This window comes from Nyctereutes procyonoides, unplaced genomic scaffold (genome assembly GCF_905146905.1).
Source record: "Nyctereutes procyonoides isolate TBG_1078 unplaced genomic scaffold, NYPRO_anot_genome, whole genome shotgun sequence".
NCBI lineage: Eukaryota > Metazoa > Chordata > Mammalia > Carnivora > Canidae > Nyctereutes > Nyctereutes procyonoides.
In genome coordinates this window covers 59,719,717-59,738,618 of record NW_026575020.1, presented here as the reverse complement: position 1 = coordinate 59,738,618, position 18,902 = coordinate 59,719,717, and the positions used below count along the sequence as shown (strand labels likewise).

The 18,902-nt window shown below is 64.6% G+C and overlaps 1 protein-coding gene across 1 annotated transcript in view; it reads right to left on the bottom strand.

Moving 5' to 3' along the window:
- The window catches only part of BAHCC1 (BAH domain and coiled-coil containing 1), a 55,715-nt gene extending 38,986 nt beyond the window's left edge, over window positions 1-16,729 (bottom strand). Inside the window, exon 1 of the mRNA XM_055328772.1 lies at window positions 16,533-16,729. Within this exon, the coding sequence (XP_055184747.1) occupies window positions 16,533-16,707 (175 nt within the window). The 5' untranslated portion in view covers window positions 16,708-16,729. The remainder of the gene's footprint in view (window positions 1-16,532) is intronic.
- Between the last annotated feature and the right edge of the window lie 2,173 nt (window positions 16,730-18,902).

The window sequence follows — 18,902 nt, the reverse complement described above, 5'->3', positions numbered from 1 at the left end:
AGGATTCCCAGCGACCGCCCGGAACGGTCCCGACAGGGCTGGACCCCACCACGGCCCAGGCACGAGACGGCGGGGCGTGCTTGCAGGGTGACCGCGTGTGGGCGCCGCTGCACGGCCGCTAGTGTGAGCACGGGGCACAGATGAGCCCGCGTGTCCGAGGCACGGGCTCTGAGGATGTGCGCTGCACCTGGGTGTGGACACGAGGCACAAAGCACGCACGAGGGGCCCTCGAAGGCCTGCTTCCCAGGCCAGACTCCCACCAGACTGGCCCCCTTGGGCCCAGAGCCTGGCCTTTGGTTCTGTCTGCCCGACCCCCGGGGGACATGGGAGGGGGCAGCGGGCTGACCAGCTGCCTGGGTCCTGCCCACCTCCTTCCTCCTCCACCCTGGGAGGTGGGGGCACAGCCAGGCTCGCCTGTGGAGGAAGGGGACCCTAGCCTCTAGTCCACACCACACTGTAGCTCTAACACACCCAGGCTGTTGGGGAGCAGGACCCTGACCAGGCCAGCTGCTCAGTCCCCCGCCACCTGGACCTAAAAGTGGCCCCAGAACTCGTGTGGCTGCTGGGGGACAGCTGGTAGGTCCGTGGCCAGGCCCACCCCCCAAAGGGCAGCCCATCCTCTCTGCGGTGGAGAAGCAGCTTGGAGGGCACGGAGCCCTCTGGTCTGGGACGCCCCCCTGCAGGGCCAGCCTTGCCGGGCAGGCTCAAGGACCCACACACCTAGGTGGGGACCTGGGGGAGTCCCCTCCCTCCGGCTGCAAGCTGGCCGCCCCCAGGCGTTGGCCTGTCCAGCGATCCCGGCTGCTGTGCACAACTCTGAGATGGTGGCTGGACCAGAAGAGGAGCCTGAGGCAGGAGCCGGGAGAGAGGAGGGAGGGGGAGAGACCGAGGGGGCAGGGATGTGAAGCAGAGGCTGAGGCTGCGGGCCGGCCCAGCCCGAGGATGTGGAGCAGCCCAGGGTGAGGGGCAGCCGCCCAGAAACATGAGCGTGTCACATGGGAAGCCCCTCTCCAATGGCCCAGGAGAACGTTCCAGAAGGCCGGGTTGGCCCAAAGGCAGCGGTTCTCAGGCCATAATAGGAAAATTCTGTGGTTGCTGAGCCACCCAGCCGACCAACGTGGAGGCAAGATGACAGGGGAGGCCCAACCACCAACAGCCCAGAACTAATAAAAGAAAAGGAAAATCGGATATAAGTCTGGTTCTTATTAAAAGGGTAAATTTAGCCCTTTGGCTGGGCAAAGGGGCCGCCCTCGGCCTCAGGGCGGGGAGTGACTCAGAGGGCCCGGCCGGGGTCGAGGGTCCAGCACGGCTCTCCTCCGTGCTCCCCTGCCCTTCACACAGCCTCCTTCCCTGCACCCTCCCCGGGGCGGGCGGCCAGCACCTCCCCCCCAGGACACCCCTGAGGGCAGGCAAGTGGCCGGGGCTGGGGGGCCGGCTGGGGAGGTGACCGGGGCTGGTCAAAATCACCCCTGAACACCCCCAACAGGCGGAGCGTCCTCGGCCGAAAGAAGGCCCTTCCCTTCCCGCCACCTTGAAAGAAGTCGGTGCGAGGAGCTGGAGGCTCTGGTCTAGACGCCGCACTTGGGGCTCCCGAGCCCAGTCCTCGGCCCCCAGCCCCCGGGCCTCCCACAGAGGGCCCAGCACACCTGCTCGCGGGGCCTGGTGTGACGTGCTCACACCAGCACAGGATGGGCCCCGAGTGAAGGCTCCAGGCCGGGGGTGGAGGGTCTAGTGGGCCCGGCCATCGTGTCTGCGTCGCCTGGCACTGGACCCGTGTCCAGGGGTGTGATCTTCCTCCTCCCACCCCCACCCCCAACCCCACCCCATGAAGGTGAGATCCCTGCCTGCACTGGGCAGAGGCTCCAAGGTCAGCACAGCAGGAGGCTCTAGGGGTGAGGCAGGTGCTGGTGGAGGCCACCCGGGGTCAGGCTCACCATCCCGTGGACCCATCCCTCCCTCCCTCCTTCCTACATCCCTCCCCTCCCATCGGATTATCCCTCCCTGGTAGGTAGTCACAACCCCAGACCCAGGTATACAGTTACTCCCTGTCCTGCCACCCTCAGCTCTACCTGGCGGCCGCCCCGGCCGTGTGCCCACCTGGGCGCTGGCCCTGAGCAGGGGGCATGTGGGCTGCAGCTGCCCTGGCCCCAGCCCCCTGGCCCCGTGCCCCTCGCCTGCTGGCCACAGAGGCAGTCCCCTTGGCACTCGGCTGGCATGAAACCTCACAGAAGCCGGCCTCTTGCTCCCGGCTGGTTCACCAACCCCTTTGCCGTCCTCAGTAAATGCAGGACTCTCCCTGCCTGGAGGCTGGCAGTTCCAGGGTGGGGCGCTCAGAGGCACCTCGTCTTCCCAGGGTGAGGAAGGTTGGCGAGCTCCCTCAGGCGGCATCCCACATCCTGCCCCGGGTCCAGCTACCAGGCCCGGAGGTCGGGCTGGCCTGGGTGGGCTGGAGGGATCTGAAGACAGACCCGTCCCAGACTCTTAGCAGGGCTGCGGCTGACCCAGGCACCTGCACCCACCCCCAGTGGGAGAGGCACTGGTGTGCGTTGTGGGCTCCAGCGGAGCCGTGGCTGCTGGGCAAGGGCAGGGGCGGCCGCAGGCCCTGGGGTGCTCCGTCCGGCGGCTACCACGACGCGCTGGGGAGCTCCGCCTGGCTGCCGCCCGCCCTCAGGCCAGCTTCTCGTGCCTGAGAAGGACCAGGGACCACGGGCCGGACCCCCAGGCGGGCTGGCTCGGCTGCAGCGTCCTGGAGCGGGGCCAGGAGGGTGGCCAGGAGGGCACCCGAGATCTGCCCAGGTCACTGTGTGGACCAGCCTCCAGTCTCTGAGAAAGAGCAGGCGGGCAGGAGGGCCCTCTCAAGCTCTATAGGTCCCTGACGCCGGTGCCAACTGTCCTCGTTCCCCCACCCACTCCTTTAGGTATGGTTCGATCCAGCCACTGGGGCTCTTGCTCCAGTGCCGTCCCCTCCGGGAGAACATGTCCCTTCCTGACTCTGTTTCTCGAGGCTCCGCGTGCACCCAGGCCACCCCCGCGCAGGGCCCTCCGCTAGCACCTGGCCAGGCACCGCGTGGCCGCCCGACCCCAAGTGCCCTGGGAAGCTGGTCCTGCCTCAGTGGTCAGCGCGTGGCCACCGTGGGGCCTGGCAAGGGGCCAGCTCAGGAGGGGCCTCTCAGCCCAGGGGTTTGCCCCGGGGGGGTGGTGCGGGGGCTTGAAGTAGGAGAGACCAGCGGGAAGGGCAGGGAGCCAGGAGCAGCCCGGGCAAACGTGCACACACACCAGGGCGCGGACACGCGGAGAGAAGTCACGACGAGCACGTGAGAGCCAAGCCGGCAAAGGCTCTGTGGGATGTGAGGTTGTGGGACGTGAGATATGATGCTGGGGGCGGGGGTGGGGAGTGGGGGGGAGGGCGGAGGAAAGGCGGTGTCATTAGCAAAAGATGCTGTTTATTTTGCAGGAGATGGCATCGCCGTGCAGGGGGGAGGGGGGACGGGCAGGGGTGGCCCACGTGACTCCCCCAAGGGCCCGGGGGAGACCAAATCCCCCAGGGGCCCCTGGAGAGAGGCTGGATCTGGGCCTGCTCCCCCCCACGCACTCTGCTCCCACAGACGGGTGAGCCCAGGGCCCCGGGCCCTCCAGGCAGAGACCTGCAGGAGCCCCAACTCTGGCGTCCCCTTCCCACCCCGAGTCCCCGGGGCCAAAAGCAGGGAGGCGCTCGCAGGGAGGGCTGGCAGTGGGGTGGGGAGCGCCCGCAGCCCTGCAGCGGTGACGGGGACAACCTCGCTCCCCTAGCAGCACAGAGAGGAGGTGTTCTAACCTCCGGAAACACTCAACGTGCGTGGAAGGGAAATAGCCCCCGGCGGTGATGCTCTGGCATTTCTGGGGACTCTCGAGGTGCAGGGGCAAGAAGAGCAGCTTCAGGGCTGGAAGAACACACCCCACAGGTCCAGAGACCCCCCCCAGGACAGAGGGGCAGCCCTGAGGCGGGAGGGGTGGCCTCCAGAATGGGGCCGATTGAAGGCCGGCCCAGGGGGCCGCCAGCAGGAACTTGCAGCTCAGAGAAACCCCAGCAGTGCCCCTGCGTCCCGCTGTCCCCCTGCCACCTTGGTGTCCAGCCCCATGCTCCCCGCTCCCCACGGGCTGGGGCCTGCGAGGGGCCGGGGTGGGAGGGCTGGGGCCGAAAACCAGACCAGGGAGACTGGGCTCCTGCACTGCTCCCAATGTGACCCCAGAGCAAGCGGGTGGCCTCACCGAGCTCGGCCACGTGGGCCCCATGCACCCCAGGGACGGTCCCTGAGCCTGAGGACTGAGCCCCTCCCCCCAATTCCCACCCCAAGCAACTACATACAGAAAAGGCTCTGCTGCCTGAGGGGGAAAGGGGGCGTCGTGCTGGGCTGCCCAGACAGGACAGGCCCCCCAGGGCACCGCCTCACACAGCCTCGGAGGGTCCGGAGGGTCCGGAGGCCACCAGTGCACCATAACCTCTGGCTCCCCGTCCCCAGGGTCTGGCTGCAGCGGGCCCAGGGCACCTGCTGACCTCGCCAGGGCAGGCCGCTGGTCCACGCACAGCAGGGAAGGGCTGCCCAGACGTCACAGTGCAACACCCCTGTCACCCAAGCCACAGCCTGAACCCTGGGCTCTGCCCGGACAGTGAAACTCTAACCCGACTCATTCATTAGACACACAATTACCGAGTGCCCGCCTTGTGCGGGGTCAGCGGCCCTCGCCCGGGCCCAGCCCTGAATCTGAGGAAACCACAGGCCAGGCACCCTGGCCTCCAACAATGACCCTTAGATCTCGGTGACCCACACTGTCCTCGAGGCTATTTTGGGGCCAAGTCGCTGGCCTGCTGGTGGCATCTCTCCAAGGGGACATCTCACAGGTGGTAAGACTATGCCACAGCCAGCACGTCTGGCCAGCCGGGCAGCAGGGCCACGTCTGTCTGGGGGCCTCCACGGAGCAGGGGTCGGGCTCTGGGAGCCAGAGTGGGGTCACCGTGAGGAAGTGATGACAGGGTTGTGGAGCAAGGAGGGGTCTGATCCAAGAGGGAGCGAGGTAGTTCTCCAGCGGCTTGGCCAGGTCACATGCGGGGAGCCGGGGAGTGTGGGTGGAGGTGGGGGACAGCCCCCCGGGGCCGCCAGCTGGCCAGCAGTGGGACAAGAGTGGTGGGCATGGCAGGGCGCCTATTGTCTCAGGATGGCCTCAGTAGGGACTCAGGTGAGGGGGGGGGCTCCCGGTGACCCCTGACCTCTGGTATGTAAACCACCCCCCCCCCCCCCCCGCGCCCCTTGAGCCCAGAGGCCTGTGGCAGCCACAGGGTGCAGGGGGCCGGAAGGGGGCCCACCAGCACCGAGCCTGGAGACTCTGGCAGCCCTTGCGACTCCTTGACTCAGATTCCTGACCCACAGGAAGCGTGACACAATGACGCGTGCCACTGTAAGCTGCCAAGTTTGGGATGACTTGTCACACGGTGATAGCTGACTACCGCAGAGAGGGGAGGGAGCCCGGAGCAAAGGAAGAACCTTCAGGAAGGTAAAGGGAGGATCAGGACAGGAGTCAGCACCTCAGCAAACAGATCTGCTTCTGCAGAAAAGCCAGAAATCCAGGTTTAGGTGGGAAGTCCCCCCGAGCCCCACCTGCCTCCTGACCTCGTGACACAGACACAGATGCACCCCCAGCCCCACCCTGGGGCCCCCCACAGCCTACTTCCCTTCAAGCCAGGCCCAAGATCACCTCTGTCCCTGACCGTGCAGGGTCGTGTCCCGTCCCCTGCCCTTCTGTTGGGGTCCTACGGATCCTGTGGCCATCTCCTCCTCAAGGGCCCTGCAGACTCAATCATTTCGGATTTCGACTACGTTTCTGTCCTCACATTTGCGACAGGTGACGAAGGGTGGGATGGCCTGACTTCTCTCAATCTTACGTGTGTTCACATACGTTAAGGACTTTTTAAGAGCTGGCCTAAGATGCATTACAACTTAATTTAGATTTAATTCTAATGTTAATTTAAAATAAATTGAAAGCTTATTTTTAGGAGACCCACAGGGATGCAAAAAGTCTCAAAAAGGGACTGGCTTCAGGCAAACTGCCCACGAGTGACCTGCTGGCCGGGTGGCTGGGGCACACGGCAGGCTGACGGCACAGGGCACCTGCCCCACTGGGCAGACCCGGCAGGCCCTGTGGGCTCCAGAGTCCAGCTCCTTCCCTCGCGTCCTGCGCAGGGTGAGGAGGGCCGTGCACTGAGGCCAGGGACAAGGGATCTGTTGTCAGCACCCCCTAGAAGGTGCCGTGGAGGCCAGAAGGGAGGTGGGAGCCCCAGTTCCACCCTCACCTGACTCACATCCCTGCCCGGAGCCTGAACCCGCAGCCTGCAGGCCACCAGGGCCCCGGGGAGTGCCTCCGGCGAGGAGGCGCCCGGGCTGGTGCCACATGGTGCCTTCCTGAGCACACGTGCCAAGACTACAAGGGTGCAGGGCCAGGGACGTAAGCGCGGGGCTGGGAGGGAAGCGTGACGGGCGGGAGGGACCTGAGTGAGTCGCACAGGCTGGGGTGGAAGGTCTACAGGGCACAGGGGGACACTGATGGCCCAGGGACCACCTGGAGCTCCGGGCTCCCCCTGGGCAGGTGGGCGGTGCAGGGGAGGGGGAGTCCGAGCCGCCTCCAGGGGTCACACATCTCCAACCCAGCACCCGGGGCCACGACACAGCCAGGCTGGGGGGCAGCAGCCCACCGGGCCTCCCAGCAGATGTGGGGGGCCGGCTCCACAGACAGACTGGGCTGGGGCTGCCCTGCAGAGTCAGAGGAGGGAGGGAGGGAGGGGGAAGCAGAGAGGGAGCGGGGAGGCCGGCGCTGACCTCGAGTTCCTGGGCCTCTTGTGCTCAGTGAGGATCCAGGGGCAGAGGACAGAGCCAGCAGCGGGTGGGTGACCCTCCCCACCTGCAAGTCAGTGGCCTGCGACCTCCCTAGGGGCCTCCCCAGCCTCACGCTCATTGGCCCAAATCAACCACAGGTGTGGGCGGGGTCAGGGTTTGGAGGCACAGAAAAGGGGGGGGCAGGGAGCAGGAAGGAGGCCACACAGGGCACATCGGCAGTGGGGCAAGGCAGAGGGCTGGGGACTAGGATGGCGGCAGCCGGGGACAGAGGAACAGATGCCTGGCCCGTCCCACTAGCACAGAAAGGAGGCACTCCTCCCTGCTGACCCGCCCGCCCGCCCACCCGGGACCTGGCCCGGGTCATCTGCCCAGTTCCCCGGGGCCGCCCTGCCTCTGGCCTCGGACGCTCCCTGTGGTCTCCAGAGAGAGACGCCGGCACCCCCACTCCACGCGCAGGTCCACGGCTCCTCGCGCTGCCCCATGGGGCTCTAGGACCTGCAGGCAGGTCGCTCTGCCCACCCCAGGGGCTGCACCTCTGTCCGCACGAGGTCAAACCCCCGTGAGAAGCCCCAGACACATCCATGAGCCTCACTTCCATGCCTACGGCCCCCAGAAGCGAGAGCCCACCCCGGTGGGCCATGGCAGGACCCCAGTGCCAGGGCCCAGGAGTCAGAACCCATTTCCTACCTCTGTGGTCAAGACCACAAGACCTCAACGGAGAAGGGGTGGGGGAGCTGTGACCCATGAGGGAGGGGCCCCAAGTGCTTCCCTGCCTGTCCCCCCGGGGAAGCAGCCCCTCCTGCAAGACCCAGGCAGCACCTTCTCTGCAGGCCCCTGGGCGCATCCTGGGCCGGGGTGTGCACACGTGTGTGCCCAGCCAGCTCCAACGGGCTCCTCGGGGACAGAGCAGGGGCCCCGGCTGTCAGAAAGCCTGCGCGCAGCCAGTCCCGCCACACACACCTCCCGGGCCAGGCGTCCAGCCAGAGAACCAGGAGCCAGTTCCCAGGGCTCGGGGCCACAAAGCAGTGGCCAGGGCCTGCCCCGCCCCCGGCCCGCATGGAGACGCCACGGAGGGCATGGGGTGAGACCCCCGACCCCGCCTGGGGGGCTCCCGTGTCTCTCCAGGGCCCTAATCTTGGGGGGGTTGGCCCCACCCCATCCATCTCCGCCTGCAGCCACAGGGGAGGGGAGTGCAGCCCTCCCCAGTTCCCCCTCCTCACCCACCACTGCCCTATGACTCTGGTGAAGCCTCTGGCCTCTGCCCCCAGCCCCCGCCTCCAGGTGGGACTCAACAGGGGGACAGCTCACTCTGCCAATCTGTTTAGCTCTGACACCTTTTAATATGTGGCGCACACAGCTTGGGAGCCTCTGCAAATGACAGGAGATGCTTCTGGAAGATGAGGAGACTGACCTGGCCCCTGGGAGGTGGCCAAACAGGCTGGGGACACGCAGGGGGCACTGCCAGCATGCATGTCGCACTCAGGTAGGGGGACAGGGCACCTTGGTTTTCGAGAAGAGACCAAGGGTCAGGGCAGACCCTGGCACATCTCCCATCCCTCTCTCCCTAACTCGGTCCTCCCAGAGACGGTCCTTATCTACCCTTTTCACCGACGTGGCCGTGAAATCATGGGAGGAAAACCAAACGGGGCCCTCCTCACTCCCCCAGGCATGTACGTGCCACCCTGGCAGGGCACACGTGCCCCCCCTGGGGGCCCCCACCACCCTGGGAGGCCCAGCCCCGGCAGGCCCGGGGTGGGGCACACCCGGGAGGGCACCCACCCCGCCGGCAGTGGGCAGGGGCTCGTGCACCGGGCAGCCAGGAGGTCAGGGCCAGAGATGGGCTGGAGGCCCAGGGAGCCCTCCCGGGAAGGACAGGTGGAGTCTGAGCAGAACACGGCGGGGGCGGGTGGGGGGGCCTGGGTGGAGCTGCCCGGCATGGGCACCCGGGGGCTCTGAGAACCTGAGGCCAGGACTGTCCGGGACCAGCTGCGTGACGAGGCCCGGGCGGCGGTGGCTGTGGAACTGGCTGGGGGGTGGCGCCGGGGGCGGGGCAGGGCAGGGAGCCCACTGGGAATACTGGGGGCCGCCCTGGGAGCCACGGGGTGTCCTGCGGGAAGAGCTTCCAGGGTCCACGGTGAGACGGCAAGAGGGAACTTGAGCAAGGCAGCGGCCAGTCCCCTCCTGCAAGGGCAGGCCCCGAGTGGGCACCACCCTGGCCGGGCTGGAGCTCAAGGACAGAGCAGGTGGCGCGAATGGACATGGACCAGCGCACGCATTCAGGTCACCGGACAGCCGGCTCTCCCAGGGGCACTGGAATGTGATTCCTTGAAGGCTGGTTGGGTGGGCACGTGCCACCTGTGGGCACGCGTGGGGCCTGTGGGGGGGGCAGCGCAGCCCCAGCCTGGGCTCCGGGCCCCAGCGGGCCTCCTCCCTGCTGTCAGCTGTGCTCAGCACTCGGGGGGCCATGCCGCCCGCCCCTGGAGCTGCCTGTGGAAGGGAGTCCCTGGGAGGAAAACCCCTGGCTGCCCCAGGGGACAGGCCGAGGGACAGGCCGAGGGACCCAGCCAAAACCTGCCTTCCCAGAAGATGGCAGGGGCCGTTCAGTCCTTATGCAATTTGCTTCCGGCATCTCCATCTCTCTCTCTCTCTCTCTCTCTCTCTCTCTCTCTCTCTCTCTCTCTCTCGGCCCCAGGAAGGCACTGCTCCCAGGCCGCCCTCGGGCCCCAGCCAGCTGCTGACAGGCCTCGATGGACAGCACCCGGGTCCTCTCCTCGGTCCCCCATTTCTGGAAACTTCCAGCGGAAAACCAAGTTCCTGCCCTGAGGCAGGGAGGGGCCGCCTCCTCTTTCCTCGGGGCCAGGCACACAGTGGTTCCCCCAGTGCGGCCTTCGCATCTGAAGACACTGGACTCTTTGTTGGGGGGCGGCGGGGGGGCAGGGAAGCCAACCCACCTGTTCCTTGTCTTCCCCTCCTCCCCCCACCCCGGGCCAGAATGAGAAAACCACTTCCTGGCTGATCCCATCTGGAACCTAATCGCCCGGACAGCTGCCGCGGCCCTCGATGCCAGCTCCTGGTCCCGCTCGGCGCTGGACGCCGCCCCGCGGCCGCCCTCGCCCCCCGCTCCTCCAGCGCTGTCCCCGTCGCCGGCCGGGGCAGCTGCGCAGGGCCAGGGAGGCAGGATGTTATGTATTACAACCAACAGGGGCGGCCCACTGTCAAGCGGGCCCGCGTGATCTAAACGGTATATTATCCCATAAAAACGTCAGCGGGCAGAGCGGCAGAGCCAAGGTGCAGCAGCAGCGGCAGCCCCACCGAGCGCCGAGCGCCGCAGGCCCAGCTTCCTTGGGGCTGGGGGGAAGGGGTGGGGTGGGGGAAGGGGGACAGGACTGGGAGAGGGGCTGGGGGGCCAGGGAGGAAGGGGCTGGAGGGGAAGGGGCTGGGGGAGGGGCCAGGGAGGAAGGGCTGGGGGAGGGGGCTGGGGGGAGGGGACTGGGGGAGGAGCTGGGGGGAAAGGGGCTGGGGGAGGGGGCCGGGGAAGGGGGATGGGACTGGGGGAGGGGCGGGGGGGGCAGTTTCTAGAGGCGGCAGGCTAGCTTTGATTTTGTTGTCCCGGCAATCCCGTCTTTGGCCCCAGAGGTTAGCGGGGAACAGGGGAACAGGGAACCGAGAGCTGCTCCTTGGTGGATGACGGGGGTGGGGGACATCAGACAGGTCACCTGTCTGTGTGCTGTGCCTTGGGGGGGCTGTCTCCAAGGGTCATCCCCTAGAAGCCACCTCTCCAGGAGGCTGCAGGCCAGGGCCGGAGGTTCGAGAACCTTCTCTTGACGGGTGGTGACGGGCCAGGCTGTCCTTGGACACCTGTCCTGGGGGGATGGTTTCTTCTGAGAAGCTGCCAGAAGTCACTCACAGGGTGTGCACAGTGGACACGGCTCAGGCAAGGGCTAAGGACCCGAGGCCTGGGGAGCGTGCCCACCAAAGGCTGTGAAGGGTCTTCTCGTGGGACTGATGACCGAGACCAGCCCTTCACGCAGGCCCTCGACGGGGAGACCGGGGGGCCCCCTCTGAACACGTGCCTTGGGCTGAAATCAGGGGGCTGGGGGGCGGTGGGAACCCCCGGGGGCTCTGCTCATGCCAGTCAAGACAGCGGCAATGCAGGGTCCAGGGTGCAGGGCAGCTCCCATCTGCTGGGGCCCAGAGGCCTCTCCCAGGGGGCTGTGCCTGCCCGTCACAGGGCGCTGCTGGGTGGACCCGGGGCGGGCTCCTTGGGCCTCCTGCCAGCTGTCCCCAGGGGGCCTTCTTCTCACCCCTGCCCACTGTGCTCCAGGGGGTGCCACCAAGGCCCCTCTCCGCCCACGCAGAAGCACTAGCTGGGCAGTCTCTGTGCTGGGGACTCCCCCCACCCCTGGAGCTGGACCGGGGGCGTCCTGGGAAGCGTGGTCTTTCAGGAGTTTAGGAGGGCCCGCAGAGATCTCCTGGGGCGGGGGGTTCCACTGAGGCACAACCAAGGAACAGAAGAGAGCAAAGCAGGGGGTGCTCTGACCCTAATCCCCTGGTGGAAACTTAACATTCCTGGAAGTGGCTGAACACGGACATCTGCCGCCTGAAGACACCAGCCAACAACGCTGCACTTCCGGCCTCGGGTCCTCCCTGCAGTGGCTTTTCCAGCAAGCCGACCAAACTCTTACTTTGGCGGGGAGACCTGAGAACTCTCTAGAGAGGAAAGACTTCCACCCTCCTGCCCCCCCCCCAGTCCTGTCCTGTCCTCCTCCTCTGACCACTGACCCCAGACACCAGGAGAGAGAAGCGCCAGCAGGGGACAGGGGTGCTACCTGCCCGGCTCCGGGAGAGGCTGCAGCGCATCCCGCACGCTCTGGCACATTATTTATGCTCACAGCCCGCTCTGATGACATATGTAAGTTGACAGCGAACATCCTATCAACTTGCTGGAGTGTATCTTGATTGTTAAAACACACTCTTAAAGGTGTACGATCATTTATCAAATTAAAATAGCCTCACCTTGCCTGTCTCTTTCCCGCCACCCCTGACCGCCCCCTCCCTGCCGGCAGCCCCCCTCCTCCTTCCACCTCCTAGGCATCCGGCCTTGCACCCAGGCCCTCCTCCTCAGGAGCCTGGAGGGACCCGAGCTTCCAGGGACCCCAGGCCCGCCGCCCCCTCCCCATCCCGCCCCAGGCCAGGGCAAGCCCACTAATCGCCAAGAAGTGACAAACGCCAGAAGCCCCACCAATTAAATTTAAACTCATGCAAAGCTCAGTGGCCAGTAAATTATTATTTTTATTAGCTTGAACCAAGTTCCCGTAAGAGAGAAAGTCAACTTGCTCCCATGAATGGCTCTTGTATAATTTATTTAACTCTGTGCTCTTTGCCAAAGCCTGGAATATTTTTAGCTCGTTCTGTTGTTGGATTTGGCTTTTTTATGTGTGTTTCTGAGGGGTATTTTTAGCCTCATCCGTGTTATTCTAACAGACTCCTATGCGTTCGGTCCTGTCTGTGCGGGCTGCTGAACCCAGTCTCGAAGCAGAGGAGGGAGATTTCTAAGAATAACCGGGGAGCGTTTGGGGGTGCGTGTGTTTTCCTGGGGAGATGGGCTCTCCGTACCAGGCCGCTCCCCGCCTCGCGGGCTAATTCGCTTTATTACTCACGTGACCTGAATATTCCTATAGGAATATCCTTATGGGCGATAATCAGACACGGGCAGCCCGAGCCCCAGTGAGAAAAAACCCACATTCCAAAAATGGCTTCGGCGGGGCCGCCGGGGTTCCCGGCTCTGCAGCGGGGCGGCCGCTTTGATGTCTGCTTCTGTCACTTCCAGAGCAGGATGGGTAGAGTCTTCAGAAAGTAACTCTTTTCACACCTACTTAATGTTGGTAACTGTTGCAGAAACACCATCGTGTCATTGAGTTAATGAGGTATTTACGAAAATGTATTTTTTCTCCTTTACAAAAAAATATCACATGACGAGGGAGGGGGAACCTCTGATGGGGTCTTTTCACACTAGGAAATTATCTTTTTTTCCTCCAGTGTGTTTTGCTTTCTTTCTTTTGGAGGCTGGTAATCAGGAGCACGTTGAGCGGCGGAGGAGTCGGCCGAACCCCCGACAGAAGGGACCTGCCGCCCTGCTCCTTCCCAACGTCCCCGCCCCCCCCCCACCCCGCAGCACCTGGCTTCCAGGCTGGGCCACATACACCCCAAAAGACAGGAGAGAAGAGCCAGAGAGGAGGACCCAGCCCACAGCCAGATCGCGGAAAAGCAAGACCCGCATGGGCACCTCCGCCTGCCTTGGGGAAGGGCCGGGTGCTTCTGGAAGGCTTGGCCTCAGGGGGGATGGACGAGGAGGATGAGGGCAGGGCCCGGCCGGCCGGAAGAGGGGGTGGGGGCCGGCCTCTCCCAGGCCCGGCGCCTCTTTCTTAAGCGCCTTTCTTAAGTGCCGGGAGAGGCGCGGTCCCCAACCGCTCCAGGCAGTAGTGCTGATGAAAAATCTTGGGTTGATGCGTTGTTGATTTTCCTTTTTTTTTTTTCCCCCTAGATTTCACAGCTTTGCCTCCGGACCATCTGTATTAGAGACAAAATCTAACACTGCACTAAAAATAATGATTCCAAACATTTTAATTGCACCTTTTGGTGACAAGGTTACTGGAACAGCACTTTACCATAAAACCCTACAGCCCGATTACAAAGCTACCAGCACTTTCATTTTTAGAAAGACAATGAAAGAAGCCCGGGAGCCCAACGTCCCATCAGGGTCCTCAGGCTGACATCCCGAGAGCACTGGGTGGGGCGGGGACCGGCGGGCGGGCGGGTGCAGACGGGGGCAGGGAGCCTCTGGGCCCAGCCCGGTGGCCCCGCCAGGGATGAGCCGCCCTGGGAACGCAGGGACTCCACCCCGGCCGGCGGGACCCTACTCCCCATTAGACCTGGACACAGGAAGAAGCTGGGAGCGATTCTCCTTTCAGCGGGGCCGTCGCAGCGGGGAGGGGCGGCTGGGCTGCCGGCAGCCTTGGCCTGGCCTGCGGATCGGAGGCCATCCGCGGAAATGGGCAGAAAGTCCGCCAAACTAGCCATTTGGAAATCCGCACACAAATGGGGAAAAATTTTTTTAACTTAATTATACTTTTTTTCTTTCTAAACTAGATCATATATGGATACAGACCAAAGCAAAGTGATCTGGGGTATAATTCCTTTAAAAAAAATTGATGTAGCTAAAATTTAAAAACCAATACGATATTCTGGCTTTCAGCAATTTCAAAAGGCTTTCGGCGGCAGATGTTTCTAGCTGGACGCCCGTTCGGCCAGCCTTTCCGTCACTAATGGGTCGGACACCTCCAAGCACAATAGGTCTCTCTGGTCCCCCAGGGGGGTGGAAATGGCCTCCAGGAACAAGGAACACGTGGCCCTCCGGCCCCCCTCTGAGGGTGCCCTGGGGACCTCCAGCGCCCCCTAGAGCACCCTGCGTAAGGGGAGGCGGGCTGAGTCTAGGTCAAGGACACAGACCAGGCCGGCGCCCACCCAGGATCTCCAAACCCAGCATGGCCTCTGCTCCAAGAACCACGTGGTCAAACTTGGAATGAGCAAGACAATGGTTCAGGCCACCCGACCACATTCCCACCTGACTTGGTGGTGCCTGCATCGGGCAAGAACAGCAAGAAAGGGACATGGCGGCTGACCGAGACCGGCCCGGCAGTGGGTTGATGAGTGGGGACAGGGGAGGCAGCGGGGACCTGAGCTGACGGGGAACCCCACCTGGCTGTGCCTCCCCAGACAGGGATGGCCCTGGGGAAGCCTCGGCTTCGGGGGCCCTTCTAGACCCTTGTTTCGGTGGCGGCGGCGATGCTACTACCTGCCCGGCTAGCCCGCACGGCGTGGGGGGGGCGGGGGTCTGGGGGTGCAGCTGCTTCCTCCCATCCCCCAACCTGCAAGCTCAGCCTGCCCACCCTCAGCAGAGGCTGCAAGGCTGCAGCCAGGAGAAGGGGCTGGGAGGGAGGCCGCACCGTCCCCGCCGCCAGCTCGCCCCCCAGCCCCAGCCGCAGCCCCCCAGCGTGGGCTGAGCTGGGTGGGCAGCAGCTCCAGCGCAGAGGCAGGAGAGACACTTAACTTCAGGGACAGCCAGGACAGATATTTTTAAATCACCAATTTCTCAAGCAAGTACGTTTCCTCTTTCGAGTTATAAATCTAGAGAGGAGAAAAGAAGAGGGCAGAACGAGGGGAACAGCAGGAAGAGAAAGAAGGGCGGCCTCGCCGAGGGCGCGAGGGCTGGCGCTGGAACAGGAAGCACCTCTCGCGCGGGGCTGAGTCTAGGAGAGCCGGGGAGCCCAGCCCCTACCCTCCTGCCGCCTCCGTCCGAACTTTCTGAACCTCCACGCTAAAACCCCATTCCTAATTAAGCAATTTTGCATTTTTTTTTCTTTTTAGGAAATTTATATTTCCCTTCCTGACTGCCCTCCCTCCTGACATCCTCCCTTCTCAGCCCGGCTCTTCCATCCGTTTTAATCCACACACTAATTGTAATCCCATTAAAGCAGATATAATTTTATTAGTATTCACAGTTCATCAAGCTAGCAATAATAACTGTTACTGCCAAATTAACAAACAAACAAACAAAAAAAGAAAGCGGCAATGTTTCCGATGTTTGGAACACACTGTAAACAAAAGCCAGCCGGCCTCCGAGGCTGACCAGCAGGTCTGCACACCAAGCCCCAAACCACCCCTGCCAGCTCCGAGGGCGCCGGCCGGTGACCTCCGGGGTCTGCTGGAGGCGGTGGCCCCCTGGCTCCCCGCGGCCCAGCTCTGCTTCTCCCGTGACCCGGCTCAACGGTCACATCGAGGGGCGGCCCCGGAGGGGTCAGGGTCGCTCCGGAGGCCCGGGTCAGCCCTGCCAAGGACCAGCCCTCTCCGGAAGGGGAGGGGGGCACGCTCAGGAGATCTCTCGGAGCAAACTGGCAGCGCGCTCGCCTGCACCGAAATCCCAAGGCAGCTCCCCCGGCCGCGGGCCTCGGGCCGCCAGCCTGGGCCGCCAGCCTGGGCCGCGCTCCGGCGCGCTCGGGCCGGCGTTCGCAGGATACCAGAGGCGCCTGTCAAAGCACACGCAGCCCCTGCAAACCCATTCTCACCCTGACACTTCAAGGCTTTATATAGAAACAGGATTTGCTCGTCTTACCGCAGCAGTGCCCATTAGCGCTCGCCCCGCGCACACCGCCCTAATCCGCCGGCCGCGGGCCCCCCGCCCCCCGTCACAACAGCCGTTTTGTTCCCGCAGAAAGCGCCTCGTTGTCCCAGCCCCGGAATGTCTTAAGGATGTGAATGCAGCATGCAGAAAGGAGGTTTCCGGGGAATTTAGCTTTTTTTTTTTTTTTTTCCCCTAACCCCCTGCAGGAAGGGGTGGGGGAGGGGGGCTGGAGGGGAAAGGCTTTATTTTTAGCCGGCCCCGGGGCTGCCCCCTCGGAGACCCCGGGGACCCCGGGGAAGGCCGGTGCAAACCGCGATGATCCGCCTGGGCCCCGCCGCCGTCGCCCGGGCGGGGAAATGAAACCGAAGGCGGCTCGGCGAGCGCTCGGGGCGCAGGAGGGGCGCGCGCCCGGCCCCCCGGCCCCGCGCCCCCCGCGCCCCCGCGCCCCCCGCCCCGCGCCCCGCGCCCCCGCGCCCGGCACTGACCTGTGTGCGAAGCCATGGGCAGCGGCGACGGGAAGTACTTTCCGGGCTGGAAGTGCGCCGGGGGCTGCGCGGGGGGCCCGGCCGGGGCCAGGCGCGCGGCGGCGGCGCTGCGGTGGCCCAGGCTCCCGCGCTCCGACAGCAGATGCGGCGGCGGCGCGAAGTCGCGGCCATCCATGCCGGGCCCCGGCCCCGGCCCCGGCCCCGGCCCCACGCCGCCTCCGGGGATCAGCGCGGCCGGGGCCCGGGGGCGGCTCGGCGCGCGCGGGCGGCGCGCGGGCGGGCGGCGCGGAGGAGGCGGCGTCCGGGGTCACCGGCGGGGCGGAGGGCCGGTCAGCACGCCGGCGGGCTGGGTTCCTCGGCGGGCGGCCGCGCGCCGGGCCGGCGGCCGCCGTGCGGGTCCATGGTCTGCGGAGGCAAAAGCACAAGACACTCGGTGACTCCGGGGCTCGGCTCGCCCGGGGGTCCTCGCCCCGCCCGGGCCCGGGGCTCACCGGCCGCCCGCGCGCGCGCCGCGGATGCCCCCGCGCACACGCCCCGGCCCGGCCGCGCTCGGCCCCTCGGAGCCCGGGGCAACCCGGCTGCAGCGCTCGCCGCTTCCCCGTCGCGTCCCCGCGGGTCCCTGCGGCGAGGGCGCCGCGGCAAGAGGCTGCTGGCTCCGCTGGGTGATAAAAACCCAAATCTGCGAAGCCATCACGCACGCACACACACACACACACACACACACACACACACTCGCACGCACACCCTCTCCCCTCCCCCGCTGCCCGGAGGTGTCTCTCGGAGGAAAGGCCTGAGGTCCACGCTCGCCTCCCCCCCCATTCCGAGGTCCAGCTTTTACTACATTCCGCTTAACCGAATAACCATGCTAATTAAGCGAGTAATTTTATTGATTGTAACTCAAGAGTTGTTTTTTTTTTTTATAACCTTCTCTTTTCTGCACTTCTCCCATCCCCCCATGCGTCTTTCGGCCCATTCTTTAGAACCCGCCGCCCCCCCCACCCCACCCAGAGGGACAACCCTCCCCACCCACCCACAGCACCGAGGCAGGGCCTGGGGCCAGCTCGGCCGATCCCGGGAGCCTGCGTCCCCCAACCCGGGTCACCTGGGCGGCCACGCCGCAGTGCCCGGCCCGCCGGCCCGAGCCGGGAGCTTCCCGGCGAGGCTGAACAATTACCCCGCCCCCCAATCCAATTCGCCCAGGATCTTCCTCTGTGGACTGGGGGCTTTGGGGCGGCGTGGGGGGTGGGGGTGTGGAATGCTCTGAGGCTCAGAATTTCCCTCTTAGCACCCCAAATCGGCCACAGGATTTCTCCCTGCAGTGCCAGCCCGCGTTCGCCAAGCTGCACGCGGGGGTCTGCGGTGCCAGTGCTGCCCACGGCCCCAAGCGACCTTCGCCCCAGCCCATTCCCAGCCACCCCGGGGCTCAGTCCTGGGCTTCCACGTCCCAGCTGGGCCGCCCAGAAACACCCCCACCTCGCTTCTTCCAACCCCCACCCACCCAGGGGAGTGCACCGCCGGGTTGCGCGTGGAACGCGGGGCAGGCAGGGCAGGCGGCGGACACCGAGAAGAGAAGCCGCACGCCCGTGTGCCCGCGTGGACCTCTTTCACTTTGCATATTTCCCCTCATTTCCTAAATCCGCAAAGCTGCATTGTTTGGGTGTTTGCTATCACCTCCAACAAAAGGGAGATGGGTGGTAGGCTCAAGATCCTTGATTGTGGACCGTGCAGAAAACCTGATTTTTTTTTTTTTTAGATTTTTTTTCTTTTTTTTTTTGCCGTCCCACCATGACAGCAGAGCCACGGAGATGTTTTCCATTTCGTGAATAGCATTTTAAATTGCTATATTTAATGCTACGAGTTCGACAGCGTCTTATTTGCAGACTATTTTGTGTTTGATTTAATCTATAACCGAAAACATAATGTATTAAGTGAATACATATTTGCTCAGCTGATAAGCTTTTTTAATATTTATTCGGAGAACTTCTGCATTGTAAATAAATGGGACCCAGACAGAGTCCTCTTTGTCTCTCAACTTCCTACAAAGGGGTTTGGGGTTCCCTCGCCTCTAGGGATCGCCAGCTCTCTCCCCCGGTCTAACAAATCACTCGCGCGCCGCCGCTCGGGCCTGCAAAGCGAGCGCCGAGCCGCCAGGGCCCAGGCAGCGCCGGCGAGGGGGCAGCCCGCGCCGGGGTCAGGGGAGGGGCTGCCCGGGCCGGGGGCCTCGGGCCGGACAAAGGGAGGGCAAGGAGGGGAGGGAGGTCTGGAGCCTGCGGCTTCAAAGGCGCCGAGGGCCCCGGGCTGCGCCCGCGGGGGTGCAGGGCTGCCCGGCGGCCTCCGGGGAGTCGTGTGCGCTACGCTTTTGTTTTGTGG